Source organism: Scleropages formosus, chromosome 1, assembly GCF_900964775.1.
Source record: "Scleropages formosus chromosome 1, fSclFor1.1, whole genome shotgun sequence".
NCBI lineage: Eukaryota > Metazoa > Chordata > Actinopteri > Osteoglossiformes > Osteoglossidae > Scleropages > Scleropages formosus.
Genome location: NC_041806.1, coordinates 40,778,436 through 40,797,733, shown reverse-complemented (window position 1 = coordinate 40,797,733; position 19,298 = coordinate 40,778,436). Strand labels below are relative to the sequence as shown.

The following is a 19,298-nucleotide window of genomic DNA, read 5'->3' as shown; positions in this document are numbered from 1 at the left end:
ACATTTGGACAGAAGGGGGGGAAACAGTGAATTCAAAACTAATCTAGACTACATACTACTATATAAATGGTTTCCCGCCAGATTCATGCAAGGTTATTCATCATCCATCCACTACCAGACTCTACCTGCCTAACGCAGGGTCAGAGTGGTCTAGAGCCCATCACAGAAGCATAGGGTATGAGGCAGGATACACCCTGCATGGAATCTCAGTTCACAGCAAGACAATCATACACATTCTGATTCACTCACACACATACTATGGGAATATTAGCATCACCAGTCCACCAGAAATATGTCTTTGGGCTATGGAAGGAACGCGGAGCATGTGGAAACACCCTCAGTGAACTACCATGTCTCCCTTATGCAGGGTTATTACTGACCAAACTACCGGTGTCCAAAATATTACCAGAACAAAATATTCCATTGCCACACAGGACTGTGGAACCTCCTTAGGGTTTGAATTCTTCTGTTTTTCCCGATCAAGGTTTAAAAACTTTTTGTAATCCCACCTCTTTACTCCACAAGGAGTAAAAAGAGCCTGACCCCTGTCTGTCCACTATGCAATTCTGCATTTCCACACAGCATCAGACACAATCAGAAAAATAAATGACTGTTCAAATTTAACCGCACTGCATCTTCTACCGTGTTTTCAGTTAACCCACCGAGCAAAGTGCAGCTACACAACGCCGTGTCTCTGGTGGAGATGGAAACGAAGCTAGCGAGCCCACAATGGGAACGCGTGGGGTGCAGCGAAGCCCAGAACTCACCAGCACAACCCAGGCACATAGGAGCAAAAGGGACCTCCCCTTGGAGCTGCAGTATGCTTAAGCGGGGACTGGAATATCGTCTTTGGCACTTGCCGCCTCCAGTTTCCACCTGCTCTGCCAGCAGCACGGCGGAGAGGCTACATCGTCGTTGCACAGTACCTCTTGAGCATTCATTAGGAAAACCCATGGTGGGCACCTAAAGTCATTTCAACCGTTTTGTTTCTAAAACACACCTCAAAACAAGGAAATAGCTATACTCAAGCAGATCAAGCAAGCATCTGGCCAACAGAGGCATTCTTCTTCAACACATAAAGTACAGCCCTTGACCTCCCCATGGTGGCACTTCATCATACTCTTCATTATTGGGATCAATAAGCCAGCATATCTGACTGATCACTGCACAAGTGCTCCAAAATTTACATTTAGCTGATGCTTTTCTTACAACGTTAGTCTACCTACAATTATTTACCCATTTGTACAGCAGAGTAATTTACACAACCGGAGCAATTTAGGGTAAGTACCTCGGACAAGGGTACTTCAGCTAGAGGCGGGATTTGAACCTGTAACCTTTGGGGCCAAAGGAAGCAGCTCTAACAACTATACTGCCTGCCTCCCACATTTACTACAGAGTCAGTCTTATACAGTGGGCTGGCTGACAGCAGCGAAGTGGAAAGGCACAGCTCTGTCAGGCTGCCCCCTTTTACTGGAGATTATAGACTTCAGTACAGCCCTGTTGGAGACCCCTTACACTGGAGGTGAAAGAAGGTTATACATGTGTCATGTGACACCTAAAAAAAAAAAAGCTGTGGCAGGATGAGGTCAGCTTTATAGGAAGCTTGTGGGAAAATCATGCAGCCAGTGGGCAGGGCATACCAGTGGGAAGGGCATATCTGTGGGTGGAGCATATTAGATTGCCCTCAGTGCTACCAGCCACCCTATTACAAACACTATATATAATATGAAGAATAAACTTGTGATTGCAGCATCATTCCACAAGGATACTAAGTGTTGCCCAGACAACCCTCTGGGCACCTGTAACAGGTTGCTTAAAGACATGTTTGTTAAAACAAGTCTCAATAGGAGCAGAGGTGCAGTTTCTTGTCATGCAAGCTTTGCATCTGGGGTTTTATGACATTTAGCTGCCCACGTCCAAACTACTGACAGTAATTACACTGCACTGCAAAGCCTTTTTTCTTGTGAAATACCAAGAAAAAGATGCAGTCAAGAGTGTGTCTATTTTAAGGTTCCTACCTTAAACTACCTGAGATTTCCTGTAACACGACAGCTTCTTGTCTCTTCTTCAGCAACAGGATGCAAATGTGAATTAATACCCGTTACAGCGAACAGTTGTGCTCAGTGGCTTAGCCTTCTTTGTGTAGTTCTCTTCCATCCAGATATACACTTTTAATTTGCAAACTGAAGAATGCAGCGATGCAAACATTTAGGGCTAAAGTATGTAACTTTTAAATACGTAATGTTTTACATTGTAAGGAAACTAAATAACTAAAAGTTTTAAGTGGGTATGTTTATAATACAATTGACGCAGAGTCAAGAATCAGTAATACCATACCCCTGTCTCCATGATTCTGCAGACACAGTAATCAAAGCAAAAAAATTTTTCACTAAATGCTTTTCTCTGCATCACACTAAATGGAAAAGAGTGATTGAAAAGAAATGTGTTTAAATGCATCACTGAAAAGAGGCACAAGCATTAGATTCACAAGCCATAAGTTTGGACCGTAAAATAATCAGCTTATATTGGAACTGTTACATCAGAAATGGTTAATGGCAACCCTTAGGGAGTTTCAGCTATTACCTTAAAAGGTATGAATCATCTCCAGCTTTTCATAGGCTAAAAATACAAAAATGTTTATGTTTTTGTATACCCAAGGTTGCATCCAAACCCCACCTCCACTGAACTTCTCATGGAAAATAACAGCACATCTCATTGTAATGTGATTCTCAATGACTCCAGAATGGTACACCCCACCCACACGAGTATAGGTGACCTTTAGCAAGAGTGCTAAAAAAAGGGCCTCGTATTGTTCAACTTATTTGTTATCCAACACTAGCAGTGTACGCACAAGGGTGAGAAGGGCTTCTAGTGGTGCCATTATTATTGCACTTGAGATCAGAGATGCTGCAGTGAACCATGTGTCAAAGAGGCACTTGAGTGGATCAATGGATTTCCCTTGATCTGCTCATCATAAACACATACGCACAAGAAAAAAAAATGCCCACGTATACATTTTGTTAGTCCTCATACCATCCCTGTGAATCGCCTAGCTGGGCTCCATTTATCATTTTTAGCTCATGCTTTTCTCCAAAACCCATTTAGATTGTTAAGTTTGTACACAAAGCAATTTTCTATTTCTTATTTATAGAACTAGATAATTATTAGTGGAGCAACTTAGGGAAAGTGCCTTTTTGAAGGATAATACAGCAGGAGCAGGGATTTAAACATATTTTAAATATCAAGCAGACTGTTCTAACCACTATGCCAACTGCTGCCCCAGTTGCATCATTAATGCATGTACGGCACCCATGCCATACAATACACTCCTCATAAGCTTGCTGTGTAGCATGACAGTTTGATATCCAATAGAGCATCTTCACTTCATCTACGTTGAAAAGAAGGATGACACTCCATGAGTCACATTAACATCAAGTCTTCAATGCTTGGTTCCAGTTTCTGATTCCGCTTCTTAAAACCCACGCCACAGACTGCCCTCTGTCCCATGATATCAGCGCCACACCCTGCTCTCATACGAAACCACTTCTCTATTCTGACAAAGCAGACTGCAGGGAACGGCCCCAAGGCAAGTGCTCAGGCTGTTGTAGCCACATCATGTGCGCTGCAGCAAAATCAACAATCATACTTTAAAAAAGGCCAGCGGACATCCCTTCAGTAGCAAGGCTGCTGCCATTCTGAAATACAACATTTGACCTGTGAACTCTACTTCCACTTCAGTTCTGTTTTACCGTAGTGCTCTTTGCAGCGTATGCCACAAAGCACCGTTCACAGGTATAAAAGGAAGAATTACTTAAGGACAAGAAGTTTTTCAGGAAAATGATCAGTACGTTATCGCAGTTATCGCAATACATGATCTGTATTAGTTGACACCGTAGACCACTGAGCAGCATAGGAGAGAAAACCAAAAAAAAACATCCTGTTTGGGACAGTAAAATAAATATAAAATTCACTTTGGGGGGGGGGCTGACTGGTCACTTCCCATCCAGGCATACACTGATATATCAAGTGAAGGGCATGGGGCATCATGGTGGTGCAGGAAGTACTGTAGGTGCATTACAATGTCTGAGTCGTACTTCTGGATGTGGGTTCCAATCCAGTTCAGGCGATGTGGAGTTTGTACGTTCCCCCTGCGTTTGACTTGGTTTCCTTTGGGTGCTGCACTTTCTGTCTACAGTCCAAAAAGCACAGTGTGTTTTAGGTGGACTGGCGATTCTGCATTGCCCTTAGTATGGACCACCGTCATGCAGCACTGGGAAAATGGATGATGAAACTGGACGACAACTAAAAAAATAACGGCCACGGTCATAGAGTGAGGATGTGTCCTGATTTATCAAGAGCCTCCAAGTGACTTAAATCCCGACATCAGATCTTAAGGGGATGCAACTCGATAAACTTAATGAACTATAAACTACTGAACTGACTTTTCCGTTCCAGTTTTACAAGCCCCCCTCCAAAACCCCAACCCCTTTTGCTAACAGGTTTAAAACACATTAATTCTTGACACATTTATGACCTTGCAGCCCACCCAGCCAACAGACTGCTTGTGGATCACTGCTAGACCGCAGACACGTGGGGGGAACTGCCTTACTGACACGCAGGAATGCTCAGCCATGATGGGAGAGGCCACCGCTGTGCCTTCACTGACGCTGTAACCATGGGCACGGCTAGACCCACATGCCATTCAGATGACAGCTTGCTGGCGCTCTCTCTCTGGAGGAAGCGAGGAAGGCTGACTCACAGGATTCCAGCGCTTTCCGGACGGGATGTGCGAGTGCAGGGAGACCTGAGCTGCCAGGGTGGATTACCAAACACACTAGAGTATTCTGCAGGGCTGGAGCTCCAGAACTCCTTACCCTCACTGTGAAATGTCCATACATACTTCCTCTCCCGTGGGGGTCTTAACAAAACATTCATCGAAGCTGACCAGCGACACATGAAGTTTCGGATTCCTCAAAGCTACCAAATAAGAGAACGGGCCCAACAAAAGAAAAGTGGAACACCACCACTGCAGAATTTTTCCAGCTTGGTTGCCAGCTACGTGAAGATGTATAAACACACCCGTGCTGCACATTTCTGCGTGTCAGTGAATGCAAAACTCCTCTCGTCTGAGTGGACCAGAGCCCACGATGCCAAGGGCGCATGAACGCAAAGGAATACACATGTATTTGGAGTTGTGCTTTGTTACATAAGCTGCTCATTTCACAGTTCGGAACCGTTAAAAAGCAGTCATTTTAATCGTGAACTCATTTAACTGGCACAAGGTTCCAAAGTAAGAGCTGGCGTTTGTTAACGTTCACACTAAACACATGGCCAATGGTATCCATACTCATTTTAGGAGATTTTTTACGATGTTGCGATCAGGTGTAGATTGGGATAAATGAGTTCAGTTCATGGTGTTGGAGGTGTCCCGAATCATGTACTGAATCATTTTACTTTCGCATTTATTTGTTTAGAGGACGCATTTCACCACAGTGACATTCAACTCAGAGTAAACAGAAGGAGGACAGCATCCATAGCATCTTCAATTGTCGCTGAGGCCCTGTGCATAAAGGGGTCTATACCAGAAATTATCGAGAAGATTGGTAGTCTTCGTAGCTCGGGTTGTTGATTGAGGTGTTCAGCAGTTCACCGAGCTCGGCGAACTGCTGAACACCTCGGTCTATACAGGGTTTTCAACTCCACAGTTAGCACTGACAAGAACAGAAACAAATCTCAGGATTACACTGCTGCACTGTTCATGAAACAGTGGAAAGAAACTGAGAAAAGAGGAGCCAATTACAATATTTAAAAGCAGAAAATGCAGCACGCGAGGTGAGTGCCTTGGAGCGCCGAGTCCCTGATCAACGCTGCCGTTTAGTCAAGAGCCGTCATGTGGCAGACCGCCACCTCTCGAGCACCGAGATCCCAAAGGACCCTGGAGAACATCATTCCATAGCGGAGACACATCGGCCCTCACTACTCCACACTGTGTGCCAGATAACTGCACAGATTTCAAATAATTCCACATCTGTGAGCGTCACTCCCTTTTACACAATCCCAGTAAGGGTTTAGTCAGGAGAACTTAAATTGCACATTCATTAAGCTATTGGAGTTGAATCCATTGTCTACCATTCCAGCTGCCTCGGAGCTTGATCAATTTTGGAAAACACTTCCTATGATAATCAAGAGAATCATATATATCACATAATCACTACACAATGTCACTTTTAAACCTGCCATGCTTGCAGTATTTAGCGCAGGCAAGCAGAGGTTGCAGAAAACCGGAAAGGACACCTGAAATTGCAGCACCCAGACACCTTGCTGACAGGACGACAGGAATGATTTCTGTTGCACCATAAGCCAGAGGGATGTTTTTGCATCAACTATTCAATTAAAATTTGACCCTGTGACCTGACAGTGGGCTACAGCTTAATGCCATTTCATTTCCTAGTCTCTCACTTCCCTACAGTCACCATGGAGAAGGTTCTTATGACAGCCTGGTGATGGACTTGATAAGAGGTGGCTGAAGACCTTTCCATTTACATAATCACAATTATTTTGAAATACTAAAGTGGGGGCCCTCATATAATCACTTAAGTTGCAGCAGACCAATTCTGCCACTAACAGAGGATTACCATGCTGCTGCAGGATTACAGTAACCCACCATCCCATTCAGCTGAAGCGATGCATCTAGGGATCAGAGGGCCTGACCCATTTGTGCATCATCTACAGGATTTCCCCAAGTGCAAGAACCACTGTGAGCTTTCAGCTAACCAACTGGACATACACATATTGTACAAACCCCTGTTTACTGCTGTTTATTGCTGGGACAGCTGGTAGCGTAGTGGTTAGAGCTACTGCCTTTAGACCCAAAGGTCGCAGCTTCGATCCCCATGTCTGGCTGTAGTACCCTTGACCAAGGTACTTACCCTGAATTGCTTCAGTAAAATTACCCAGCTGTATAAATGGGTAAATGATTGTAAGCATGTAATAATTGTGACTTTAACATTGTGAGTCGCTTTGGAGAAGAGCGTCAGCTGAATGAATGTAGATGTTTTTAAATGCCGTTAAGACCATGTCAACTATTACCAAAAAAATAGTATGTGCAGAAAGTTGCCATCTTCTTACATCCTTTGGCTTCACAGTATTTATGATCCTTTATCATCATCATCCAAGGAATTAACCTCAGTTAAAAAGTTGTGTAGGATGTCTTGAATTGTTACTTTGCAAAACAACTGGCACATTTTATAGCCGCTTCACACATAGAAGCTTCCAGGCTGCGCTTGCTATACAAGCCCAGTGATATTGGGCGTACGCAAAAAAAACACACACCCCACGAACAGCAAAAATTGCAGTTCAAGGTGAAGAATTATTTGTGGTCAACCATAATTTCATGAAGCAGACAAGGAGAAACCCTGCTTGTTGCAGAGAACTCAGAGGAGCACAGTGAAGTCAGCACCACTGAGCACTTTAACATGCTCCAAAACATACTAGTCCAAGTACAGCTCCATTTGCTTTCTTCTCATTTGTTCACGAGGTCTCAAGCAAGCAGATCTGTAGATTTAATCGCTGGATAAGCTCTGTGACCTTTGTTGCCTTGCAGATCCTGGGTTGCAGCATTTATGCATGGAGCATGAAGTTTGCAGAACAGGAGCCATAGGACACATACTCCTTTCCACATCATTTCCACCTGTGTGCAACCTACTCAACCCAAGGAGAACTTCTAAGAGGTCTTGGAGGAATGTTCTCCAAGGTCTTTTGGTTCTAGTGCTGTTGTGGTGGAATGACCTCTCACTCAGAACTGCTGAAACACTGTCTACATTCAAGAAGGGTCGGAAAACTCACCTTTTCCAGACTAATTTCGCCCATGATCTCTCCAGCTCACGAATGGTGTAAATGTTCATGCACCGTAACTCTATGATCATGCCCAATTAAGCCTTTACACAGCTGCTACTCCTGTATTGTACATAAATGTATACCTTTTGAAAAAAATTTTTTTAAAAATTAAAACATGGGACAGCTGGTAGCGTAGTGGTTAAAGCAATTGCCTTTGGACTCAAAGGTTGCAGGGTTGAGCCTCACCTCCGGCTGTAGTACCCTTGAGCAAGGTACTTACCCTGAATTGCTCCAGTAAAAATTACCCAGCTGTATAAATGGGTAAATAATTTTAACCTTAACATTGTAAGTCGCTTTGGAGAAAAGCATCAGCTAAATGAATAAATGTAAAAATTTTTGTAGGAAGGTGATCAGGAATTGCCTATTCTGAGTTCTCTGCACCTACTCATGTAATGAACATCGGTGCATATAATGCAAAGGAAAACTAGATTTACTTAAGAATCACATGTCTGCAACTATGTCTCTCTCCTAACGTGATCCACAAATTGTCTTTCTCTGAGATGTACGTCACTTCGGAGAAAAGCGCCTGCTAAATGAATAAATGTAAGGTAAAAATGATAATGAACACACCCTTCGAGGCAATATTCACGTTTTATTTTTTCCAAAGTTTAAGCCAACAAACTGCTTATGCGAAATCTTTGTGCCGTTTCCGTTTCCCCCCAGAGTGCCTATTAAATTTTACATTTTTATAAAGCCGTGATTTACACTGAAATCTAAAATACTTGAATCTACATTTAGAAGCAAACAAAGAAATTGTGCAAATTCCTCTTCCTGCATAATTCACAAGAACAATAGAGGTGCAGCAATACAAACAATGATTATGAAATAGTTAACACACCTGCAGCCTTGTAATCCAGCACTGATATTACTCCCATCATTCTGGTGCGATCGCCTCAGAGCAAATCAGGCACCATAAAGGTCTTTAAGAGGATTTCAGTGCAGAAAACAGTTTCTCCTATACCAGGAGTCATGGACTTTTGAACTGGAAGCAGGCCTAGGCCTTGATGTGCAAGCCGCCCAAGCAACGCTAAACAGGAAGGGCAGTGCAAGCCGACACTCAGCGGTTTTTTCCCCCGACTCCGCCGGGCCCAGTCCCATGAGGGATGAGATCAGCGTTGTGACCAGGACCGGGTGGCGGCAGCTGCAGGGATCTTCAGCACAACAGACAATTGCGATCCGAGCTTGAAAGGTGACAGTAGACATTCAGATTCCCTCAGGGATATCAAGGCATCCTTCATCTGCTGCTTAATTTCATTCACCGTAGAGGAGTCCAACCAAGAAGAGCATCCAACCAACTATTCGATTCTGTAGTTGGTCCCTCATTAAACATGCCAGTTAAACTTTAATCGGACAAGAGCTTCGGCCGCTTTCTAACCTCAAGCCACTGATCACACCGCCAACCTCACCTAGGGTTCACCCTTATCAGGTCACCTCCCCTGACCCGATAAAGGTGCTCTAGGAAGGAATCTTTTTACCCCAAACTGAGTTATCACCTTCTGCACTGCTGAAAAACAAGCCTTTTATTGTATTGAATGTCATATCTCACTTATCAGAGAGAATCATTCTCCAGAAATTCAAAAATTAATCTCTCAGTCTAGTACCCTCCAGAAGCAGCAGACAACTGCACCGGGTAATTTTGCTCAAAGACACCATCCCCAATGTACTTTCTACTACAGCCTTAATTCCCCATTAATGCACTTTTCCAAAACGTTACACAACATCATGCAATGCAACTGAGAACTGTGTTTTAAATGTAACATATAACCGAACTGGTGACATTTTACTGATTCTGCAGATACGTGAATCTGTGGTCAGACTCCAGAACATTCTTCCAAATATGTAGTCACACACAGGAGGCAACGTTTTCCTCTTCATAAAATGCATATTAGGTCTCTTGGCTCAGTTGAAGCACTGGGTAAATGCAGAATAAGTAAAAGTTTACTACGGTTAATGATTCTGCTTTGTATGCCACAGCTCGGAACCCCTACGACGTGCAGCTGAGCTAATCCTGGAGCGGCAGGGAGGCTGTCTGGTGCTGGGGAGGGCGACCGTTCTCGGCTCGCTGCTTTCAGCATCGACCTTTGCCAGGCCTGCAGCTCAGTGGGGCAACAAAACAAGTTTGGCCCAGTTTACTGTGTGATCTGGGAAGCAAAGCGTCAATGGCTCCCTGTTCATTTCAGAGGCTCCGCTTACACAACCCAGACAATGCTGAGGTTCCACCCAACGGCACAAAGAAGCACAAATTGCCAACAAAACTCTCTTCCTTTCTACAAATGCTGAAGAGCATAGCTGGAGTTGGATGGCTCCGTTACAGGAAGCGCTTTTGAAAAACAAAAGCAATGAGTACCATTTTCACCTCAAGAAATAATCCTATTCAGGAAGATTATGAGTTTGATTTTTTTGAGTTTGCCCCCTGGTGCACGATTCAGATTCTAAATTGTGAATGAGAAAAAGAGCGTTCCGAGGAAAAGCGGACAATGGACAATCGAAGCTGTGGAGAGAAGCCATTGCTGCGTCCACGGAAGCCGCTGTGGCAGGCCGACGGTGAACGCGTACACGGGTGCCCTTTTCATAATCCACTTTCAAAACGGCGAGATGCCTGAGAGGTGCCGTCACTTCCTGCTAGCGGCGCACAGGCAGAAAGACGAGATTGTCACCCTGAACCCTCCCCCCATCAGAGAAACGTGCAAATAGACACTCAGGCAGGCTGGTCGTGCAGTCATCACATTCACACACATGCATGCACACAAAATCACAGATACATTCGAAATGCAGGCGAAGTCAGCAGAGTACAACGCTTGCATTAAATTTTCCAATTAAAGCTGTATTTCCGATTTGTCCCACAGAAACGCTCATTGATTACACAGGGTTTGGGATGTTATATAATCAGCGCTGACCTTGGGAGCCTGGCACTGAGAGCGTAACACAGTGCATAGGAATGTGATTATGGACCTCCGGGGGCATGTCAGCACAGGGCACATTTACCCTGTCTGCCTTTTCTCCTCATTAATGGGACACTGGAGAGAGTCCACTGCCCTGAGTTTTAAAAAAACCTCTAGCAGTTTTTGTAAAAGATGGCCTGTAAATGTGGTACAGCACTGGAAAAATCTTATTTACATTTAACAAAGACAAGGAAGCAATGGCTCAGGACAAAAAGGTACATCAGTGAAGTATTCTGGAAATCCACCATTCATATGTACCATTCTTCAAAAGGCTGGCCACACCTGGTTCAGTTTTCAGTGCATTAATGGCTACAAAAAAAAAAAAAAAAAAAAACTGTACATTCATTTTTCCCTGGATGTCAACTTTAAAGACATTTTTTGTGCTAAACTTTGTACCCATCAATGTCCATTCGTTGGGTGTCTGTGTGATTGCCCTGCAATGGATTGCTGTCCCATCCGGGGTGTACCCTGCTTCACAGCCTACGCTTCTGGTATAGGTTCCAGTCCATCCCAATGGACACGCGGCTAATGAAAATGGAAAACAGAAGTCTAAACATGCTGACTTTTAACCATTAAAAAAAAAAAAAAAAATTTAGTTTTGTTTAACAGTTACTGAAAAGAAGCCAGCTTTCGGAAGTATTGCTAAAGACAATCCTATGTGAATTTCGATTACTTCTTACTCATGACAGTACTACGCTGAAAGTCAACTAGTATGACGAATCCAGTTTTTTCTGACACTCATATCTCAAAAATCTCAACATAAGGGCAATAGGATAAAAACATGCATATACCATGTGTACTTGATTGTTCAAAAATACATTACCCAGCTAGCAAACTTGCACTGTCCTTTAGCCCTCCTTTTCAAACTCTAAAAACAGACCCAAAAAAAAAAAAAAAAAAAAAAAAAAAAAAAAAAAACCCACCAAAATACTGTCACTGTTTCGAGATGTTTCTCGTGGAATGTGAACAATTTTATTGCTGGACCAGTATCTGGGATTTATTTTCCAAAGAGCTCACACACCCCGAGGACGGGTACAGTGTGACACACAGCACAAGACCCAGCTACACGCACTGCTCCTTTCCCTGACGGAGTCGAGTTTCAGTGGTATGGGTGGTGGCTAAGGAAAACGCTGGCCAGGATAGGGGTAACGGCACCATTAGAGTTTTCCTTCTAGCCACAGGGTACCATCCCACTCCACAGCTACTCAACAAAGACACACGCTCCTCAAAAAACCCTCTACACAAGACTCTCGAATGAAAGTTTCTGGACTAGAAAAGGAGAACGTCACGCACATACTGTCACGAAACACAGTCGTGACCACAGAACAGTTCCGTGACCCTTGTTCTCACCACACTGTAAAGCAAGCTGCTAAGAACTGAACTAATTCTGAGAACTTCCAAAATCCAGTGATTCAGTTGTGTCACGTTCATTCATTGTTTCCCTTTAAAAGGCTTTATCTGCTATGTTAACATACAAAACAAAAATTTAAATCTCCATTCAAACGCATTGTCTCCGAGCAAAGGGTTCCTAATAGTGGTCAACCACATGTACTCTCTCTGACGCCGAAGTGCTGATAAGGGCCTAGCAACACTATTCACAGCAAAGTGTATCAGATCAAACATCACGACAGCCGTCTTTTCATGCAGCATACTGACCAGAAAGGAGTGGACAAACATCACCTTCAGCCCACCATTCCCTTGGTGTAAACAGAAAGGTAAACATTAATTTTAATCTTTTTTGTTAGAGCGCTTTATTTACATATTTTTAAAAAAAAAAAAAAAAAAAAAAATGTCTGTACATATGCCAATATGCAATTACTCACTGCTCTTCAGAAATTAATTTCCAGTCCAACACTGCTCTTGATCTTCTATTCCCATGTCTTCTCAGTCCTCTCGAAAACACTGACATTGTGCCACTGTCAACTCAGCAGCAACTCTCACTTGCCAAGTCAATGAGTAATTAACAACACTGGTGCTTCTGGCAAAACACCAACAATCCAATAATGACTACGATGTAAGGAAAGATGGAGTAATGAGTATGATGAAAGGAGTGATAAATACACTATAATCAAAACAACACACATCACCTAGGTGATGAACCTAGTTTACACACTCAGATTGGCCATTCTGACCAGAAAAATTATTTCAGGAGCTATTCTTCCATCAGGAGTCAGATTCCATGCTTTTACAATTTTTCTTCGAGATTTATTATCATACTGTAAGATGTTCCAAGAAATTAAGAGATCATTAAAAGCCTCTCTCTCTGAGCCTTTCACCATAGTTAATTTGGGTTGAAATTACTTGTGGCAGCACGGTACAGTAGCAGGTCCTTCTGCTGGGTGAGTTTGAACCTGGTCCCATCTATGTGCAGTCTGCATGTTCTCTCCATGTTTCTGTGGGTTTCCTCCCACAGTCCAAAGACATGTTTCAGGTAAACTGGTGACTAAACTGCCTGCAGTGTTTAAATGTGTGAGCGAATGACTGTGTGCGCAATTGCCCTGACATCCTGTAAAGAGTGTATCCTGCCGCATGCCCTATGTTATTGACACAGGCTCGGGACCACCATAACTCTTCAAATGGACAAGCAGTTATTGATATAGATGGATGGATGAAATAACAATGCTGCAAGTAAGGAAGGAAACAAAATGAAAAAGCAACTGACAGTCAAATTTTATCTAATAGCCACCCTGCATCTCATGAACTTGTGGATTACTGCAGTAGTCATCAAGGTGATTGCTCACTCGTTCATCCATCTGTCTGATACAATATGCCTGATGTATCAAGTACGTGTGAAAGCCCTGCCCTGACAGTCAAAGCTGGAGTGAGACAGATACAGGAAACAGTTATATTTTTACTCAGTCCTAGAAAGTGCTATAGCCATTAGCTGAGTGTACTGAGTTACCTGCCTCTCATAGGTTGACACTGGTTCAGACCCTGGGGCACGCAGACACCGGTGTAACATTACAGTATGCTCATCCCTTCCTTGTGTACCTGCTCAAGAGTAAACCTGCCCCGAAGACAAATACACATCTCCGACTGGTTTAAAAAAAAAAAAAAAAAAGAAAAAAACACTACGGTGTTCAAACCTTCGCCGTGTGTGAAGTGCAAGCAACACCTTCATGGTGAGGAACAAAACATGAGATAACGGAGACGCACAAAACCACAATCGTCTGTACCTTTCAGAACGCTTCCAGCAGTTGCATGAACTGCAACTGTTTTTACCTTTCTTGTGCAAAAACACACTCCTGTTTTTCAAATACTGGAATGTACGTGTTCCATTGTCACAGTAACACTTTCCCCTGTCTTGGTTAAACATATTTTTCTAAATGACAATACACTGAATGATGGATTTTGTTCACCAAACATGACAAAACACATCAGTGTCATATTTACCATTTTTACAAGAAATACCCACCACATAATCACTCCTTAAGTGTAACTCGATGAATTATGTCCACCTAATACTTCAGCCACAAAAAATACTTTACCAAAACAAAAATCCAGATTAGTACAAACAAACGACATGCAAGAACGGTAATAAATGTCCAACTTGTGATCTCTGAATGTGCAGGATATCACTAATTTGATTCTGCAAGCCACAGTGAACAAATATATCTGCAGTATGTATAGGTCCTTTTCCTTTAGCGGATTCACAAAAAATATATAACAAACAAACATTGATTATCAGTCCCCAGCTGGAACACATCCTGAATTGAGACAGACATGCAATGCTAGCGTGACATGTGTTCATGAGAATAAGATATTAAACAGCAATTGCAGTGTTGCAGCCTGAGGCAAAGGGTAATTAAAGACATTAATTTGTAACCTGAATGTTGTAGGTTCAAACCTCATTCTCTTCTAGTGCTGCAGTGTACCCTGGTTAAGGTACTCACTCTGAAGTGGTAAAGCAAAAATTTAAAAAAAAAAAAATTCCACCTGCTGGACATACATAGAGCAAGTGGATTTGGATAAGCAACTTTTAAATAAGAATAAATACCTTCTGGTCCACTATGGAGCAGACGAGTTCTTTAACTGCAGACAGAGACACATCGCCAGGCTCAAGGCTGACCGCTTCTCTGGTCAGCCCAATCTGGAGGAGGAAGGAAAGGCCGTTGAAGGAACGCCGGTGGCTGGTGGGACTCTGAGCAGTCAGGCTGCCGTTGGACAGGCGGCTGTAGAAGGGCGCCGGTGGGCTGGGAGAAGGAGAGGGAGTCGGCGGAGCGGCGGGATGCTGAGAAAGGGGAAGTGCTCTCGGAAAGGATGGAGGGGAGGGACTGCCGCAGGTAGACATTGGTTTTCTTCCGTTTCAAAGTTATAGGCAGGGAAAAAGTCCTATTCACCCAACTTTCAACAGGGCCGTGGTGGTTGCTGCATTCTGGTTAAACTCTAGCAAAGTGAAGCATTTGGGATGGAAAACAAAATGAACGGAACAATTTTTTAAAAAAATGCATAAATTCAAGTATTCATTGTTCATTCCGCTGACTGCTGTTAGTTTTCGTCTGTCGGAACAGTTACATTTAAGTAACACGCAAAGTTTATACAGGTTGAACGCAGATACGCAGGGGTCCACCTGCCCATCCCAACTTCATCCTTGCAAATTTGGACATAACAGCTTCAGTGATGAAAAAGCAGCGAGAAACTCCTCCAGGGATCCTCTGGGCAAACGAGCGAACACCTTTTCAGCTTTAATCGGCCGTTCCAGCCCGGCCGTCGTTCTCGGCGGAGGACAGATGACCCTCCTCACGCAGCTCAGATGTCCGACGTTCGTAAACTGAAATCCAGTAACAGAACAACTGAAACCAGATACAAGAAAGGGGGATTTAATACACAGGATCAAAAGGAGTAACCTCGTTTTAATACATAATTCTTTCCAAGTAAAATTATTTCCCTGACGAATATCACAAAATTCTACGTGCGAATGGCAAGTTTATTGTCCAGAATTAAGCATTCTGATCAAACTCTGTAAGTCCTGAGTGCACCTTTTTAAGAAAGGCTGCGTAGCTACTGCAATTTTTTTTTTTTTTTGCCTTTTTTGAATTTTATCATAAAATTGTAAATGTGAAGACGACCCTGACATAACACACTGCTAAAAGGACCTAACGTTCAACCTTATGGAAATGAAGACTGCACTGAAATATTAACCTTTTTTCATGGAAAAGTGACTTCTTTTTCTGAGCTCGTGATCCTCTGAACACACAAATTTTGACAAAATCTCCTCAGAACACAAATTTCTGGTGTAACGTACTGTAGTTTCACTACAACTCCTCAAAAGAAACACTCGGGGGGGGGGGGGCTGTTTTGAAACAACAAACAGTATGTCATCTTGGTTTAAGATAAATTAAATAATATTTAATTAAAAAAAAAACAAAATAAAGCCTCATGCCAAGCAAAACTACACACACAGACAGAGCATGTTTTAAATATGACTACTGACTGTGCTGTTATATAACAGACATAAAAACAAAACCATGACTGACATTATTTAGCAGAGCTAAAACAATTACTGTATAATTTTTTTACATTTTTTATTATTATAGTACATAATATAAAAACCAACATCTTTTTGATTGTTTTCGGAAATACTGACTTGTTACAAGTCTTGTACCTGAAGATTGCAGCATTTCCAAGCAGAAGAAGATATACATGATTTAAACAGTTCCAAATTGTGCACAGGAACTTCTTACAACAAGTTTCTGCACAAAAAGGGATAAAAACGTGGGAGTGCTTAACGGACACTTTACCTTCTTCTCGTCCCAAGAGAAAGGGCGGTTCTCTCTCTGTCCGCGCGTAGGGACTTTCTCCAACTTTTAAATTCAATATTGAAAGGAGAGCCACTGCCAGGACCTAATCCACTCCGTCCACTGGTGAGCTGACGCTGCTGCCGTCTTTCCGTCGCAAACGCGATTTTAAACATGCGATCGCAAGCGAGAAACCTGTGTTATTCACCACAACTACTGCACGAAAACTTTCTCGTTTGTAGCCAATTCACAACCACTTCATGCGCATCTTATTATTCCTCCAGTTCTATCGCCTCCCCTCCCTGCCCGAACAATTGAACGGCGCTAGAGAATTGTGGGGCATGGAGTTTAATTGTGTCTATCTTTAAGTACTGATTAACGATCAGATGGAATCAATTAAACTACATAACCCAAAAGGAAACCAGAGAAGCAAGCGTCTATTGCCTTGTGCGCATGTGCGGTGATGTACAACTTTTTTCCGTTATACGGTTAAGTTGGTCGATGACTGTTGTTGCCGCGACCTCTAACGGCGCGAGCAAAAAACGCCTCAGGCGTAAAATAGGCTGAAAGATTGTGGACGTCTGAAAAAATTCCTTTCTCTTAGTGCTGAGAGTCAGTGTTGTTTCAGTTGACAGAAAGTCAAGTGTTATGGGAGGGTGAGAAGTCTTGAGTCGAAATTATGGAAAGGAAGAGAAGGGACTGCTAACACTGTTTTGAAGCGTCGCACCCGCCGTCCGTATCCGAAGAATAGAGATGTACGTCTTGTTCTGGGTTGGTTTTTATATATATATGCTTTACAGTTTATTAATTTATGTGCAACATTTTATTGTTGCTGGAGTAGTAGCACTATCTGGGTGCAGAGCTTACGCGGTAGTCGAAAATTAAGTAGAATCAATAACATAAGTCACATTACTCTTCAAGTGTCATCAATGACTCACTCACAATTTTTGTGTATTCATTGAATCATGATTGATTGTAGTTAAAATATCCATAATGTATGTAACTGTAGCGAGCATGTTCATAATTTTTAATAATATTGTAAATATTGCTTATTAAATTCGAGACTGTTTGTATAATTATCTCATGTTGTACAGTCTTGCAGGTAGTGGTTTGGAGAATCCTCTTGAAATAATGAAGATTACGGGTTTGAATCCCACTGTTGGTGCATTAGCCTTGATCAGTGTATTTACCCTGAAATACTCTGGTAAGAATATCCTGCTATATAAAACACTGTAAAATGTGATTGTCTAGTGGCCTTTAACAAACATGTCTAATAAGTAAAGGTTAATAACTGGCAGCTTGTGGGTTAAATATTTCAATTCCTTGACTGAATGTCACAAAATCATGTATCCTAATAATTCTAGGAAGTCTTCCATCACAAATTTACAGAAATGTTTGTTTCATTACAAAATGGTATAGTTAATAATGACAGATGAGGAATGAAAAGGCATACTGACAGATTGCCCAAACCCCAAGGCTGGATGCTGACTATCTGAAAAGGTCAACTAAGCTCCAGCACATGTATTCTGGTTCTTTTTTTCCACTAAACGTTATTTTTCTTCACTGTAATATAAATGTCCAGCTGGATGAGCATCCAGCCATCGTTTCCAAAGTATTGTAATAGAGGAAACCTGAGCTTCCATTATACATTACAGTAAAGTTGATATGCAAGGTTTATTCAGTTAATATTTAAAATGTCCATGGTCATTATTCAGATGTCTAATATAATATATATATATATATATATACACACTTTTTTTAGCATTTCAGAAATGGTTTGATCCCTGCTTAGCCGGTGTGAAGTTTTCAAGTTCTCCCCATGCCTGCATAGGTTTTCTCTGGATGCACCAGTTTTTTCCCCACAGTCCAAAGACATGCACTTCAGATAAACTGGTGATTCTAGTTTGCTCTTAGTGTGTGAATAGGTGAATGACTGTGTGTGTGGCATGGTGGCACAGCGAGTAGTGCTGCTGTCTCACAGCACCTGGGTGGCATGAGAGGATATGGGGTCGATCCCCATTCAGTCTGTGTGGAGTTTGCATGTTCTCCCCGTGTCTGCGTGGGTTTCCCCCCACAGTCCAAAGGCATGTTGGTCAGGTTCCCCCATAGTGTGTGAGTGACAGAGAGAGTGTGTCTAGCATTGTAAGTCACCTTGATGAATAAGGTGTGTGGGCTGATAACACTGGAAGTCGCTTTAGCGAAAAGCGTCTGCTAAATAAATAAACGTCCATGTGTGGGGCTGCCCTGCAATGAATTAGAGTCCTGATGAGGGTGTACTCCCTCAGCCTTGTGCCCAATACTTTTCGGATAGGCTCCAAATCACTGTGACCCTGATCTGGACAAGTGGTTATTGACAATGAATGGATAATTTTAGAAACTGTAGTAATAATAGCAAACAGCCACCAGTGTAAGCGCACATCTCATCCAGCAGTGGAAGTCACAGGTTGGAATATCAGCTGTATCCATAATGAATTCCATTCATCCTTTATGTTTCTTGTTGGAAACTTTTTCTGAACAATTCCAAAAGCATTATATCTGCACTTGTAAATCCCTTTTTATAATTACTGAAGAGACATGATGCACAGAGAAACATAAGCAAAAAAATTTCACTGATGATTCTGTTAAGGCAGCAAATGTTATGTTACTGGGTGACAGTTTTGGTCTCTAGATAAGCAATACTGCTGTAGCACTGAGCAGGGTAATTAGCCTAAATAACTGTAAT

The 19,298-nt window shown here is 42.4% G+C and overlaps 1 protein-coding gene across 3 annotated transcripts in view; it reads right to left on the bottom strand.

Moving 5' to 3' along the window:
* LOC108929106 (serine/threonine-protein kinase D3-like) overlaps positions 1–16,875 on the bottom strand; it is a 38,023-nt gene extending 21,148 nt beyond the window's left edge. For 2 of the 3 annotated variants that reach the window (XM_018743445.2, XM_018743446.2), the window contains exons 1-2: positions 16,580–16,875; positions 14,836–15,631 (exon numbers count right to left, since the gene is read on the bottom strand). In XM_018743445.2, coding sequence (XP_018598961.1) covers positions 14,836–15,129 — 294 coding nt within the window. In that variant the 5' untranslated portion in view covers positions 15,130–15,631; positions 16,580–16,875. Of the gene's footprint in view, positions 1–14,835; positions 15,632–16,579 lie in introns of those variants that run through there. The other variant, XM_029257783.1, reaches the window with a different exon arrangement.
* Positions 16,876–19,298: the final 2,423 nt, after the last annotated feature.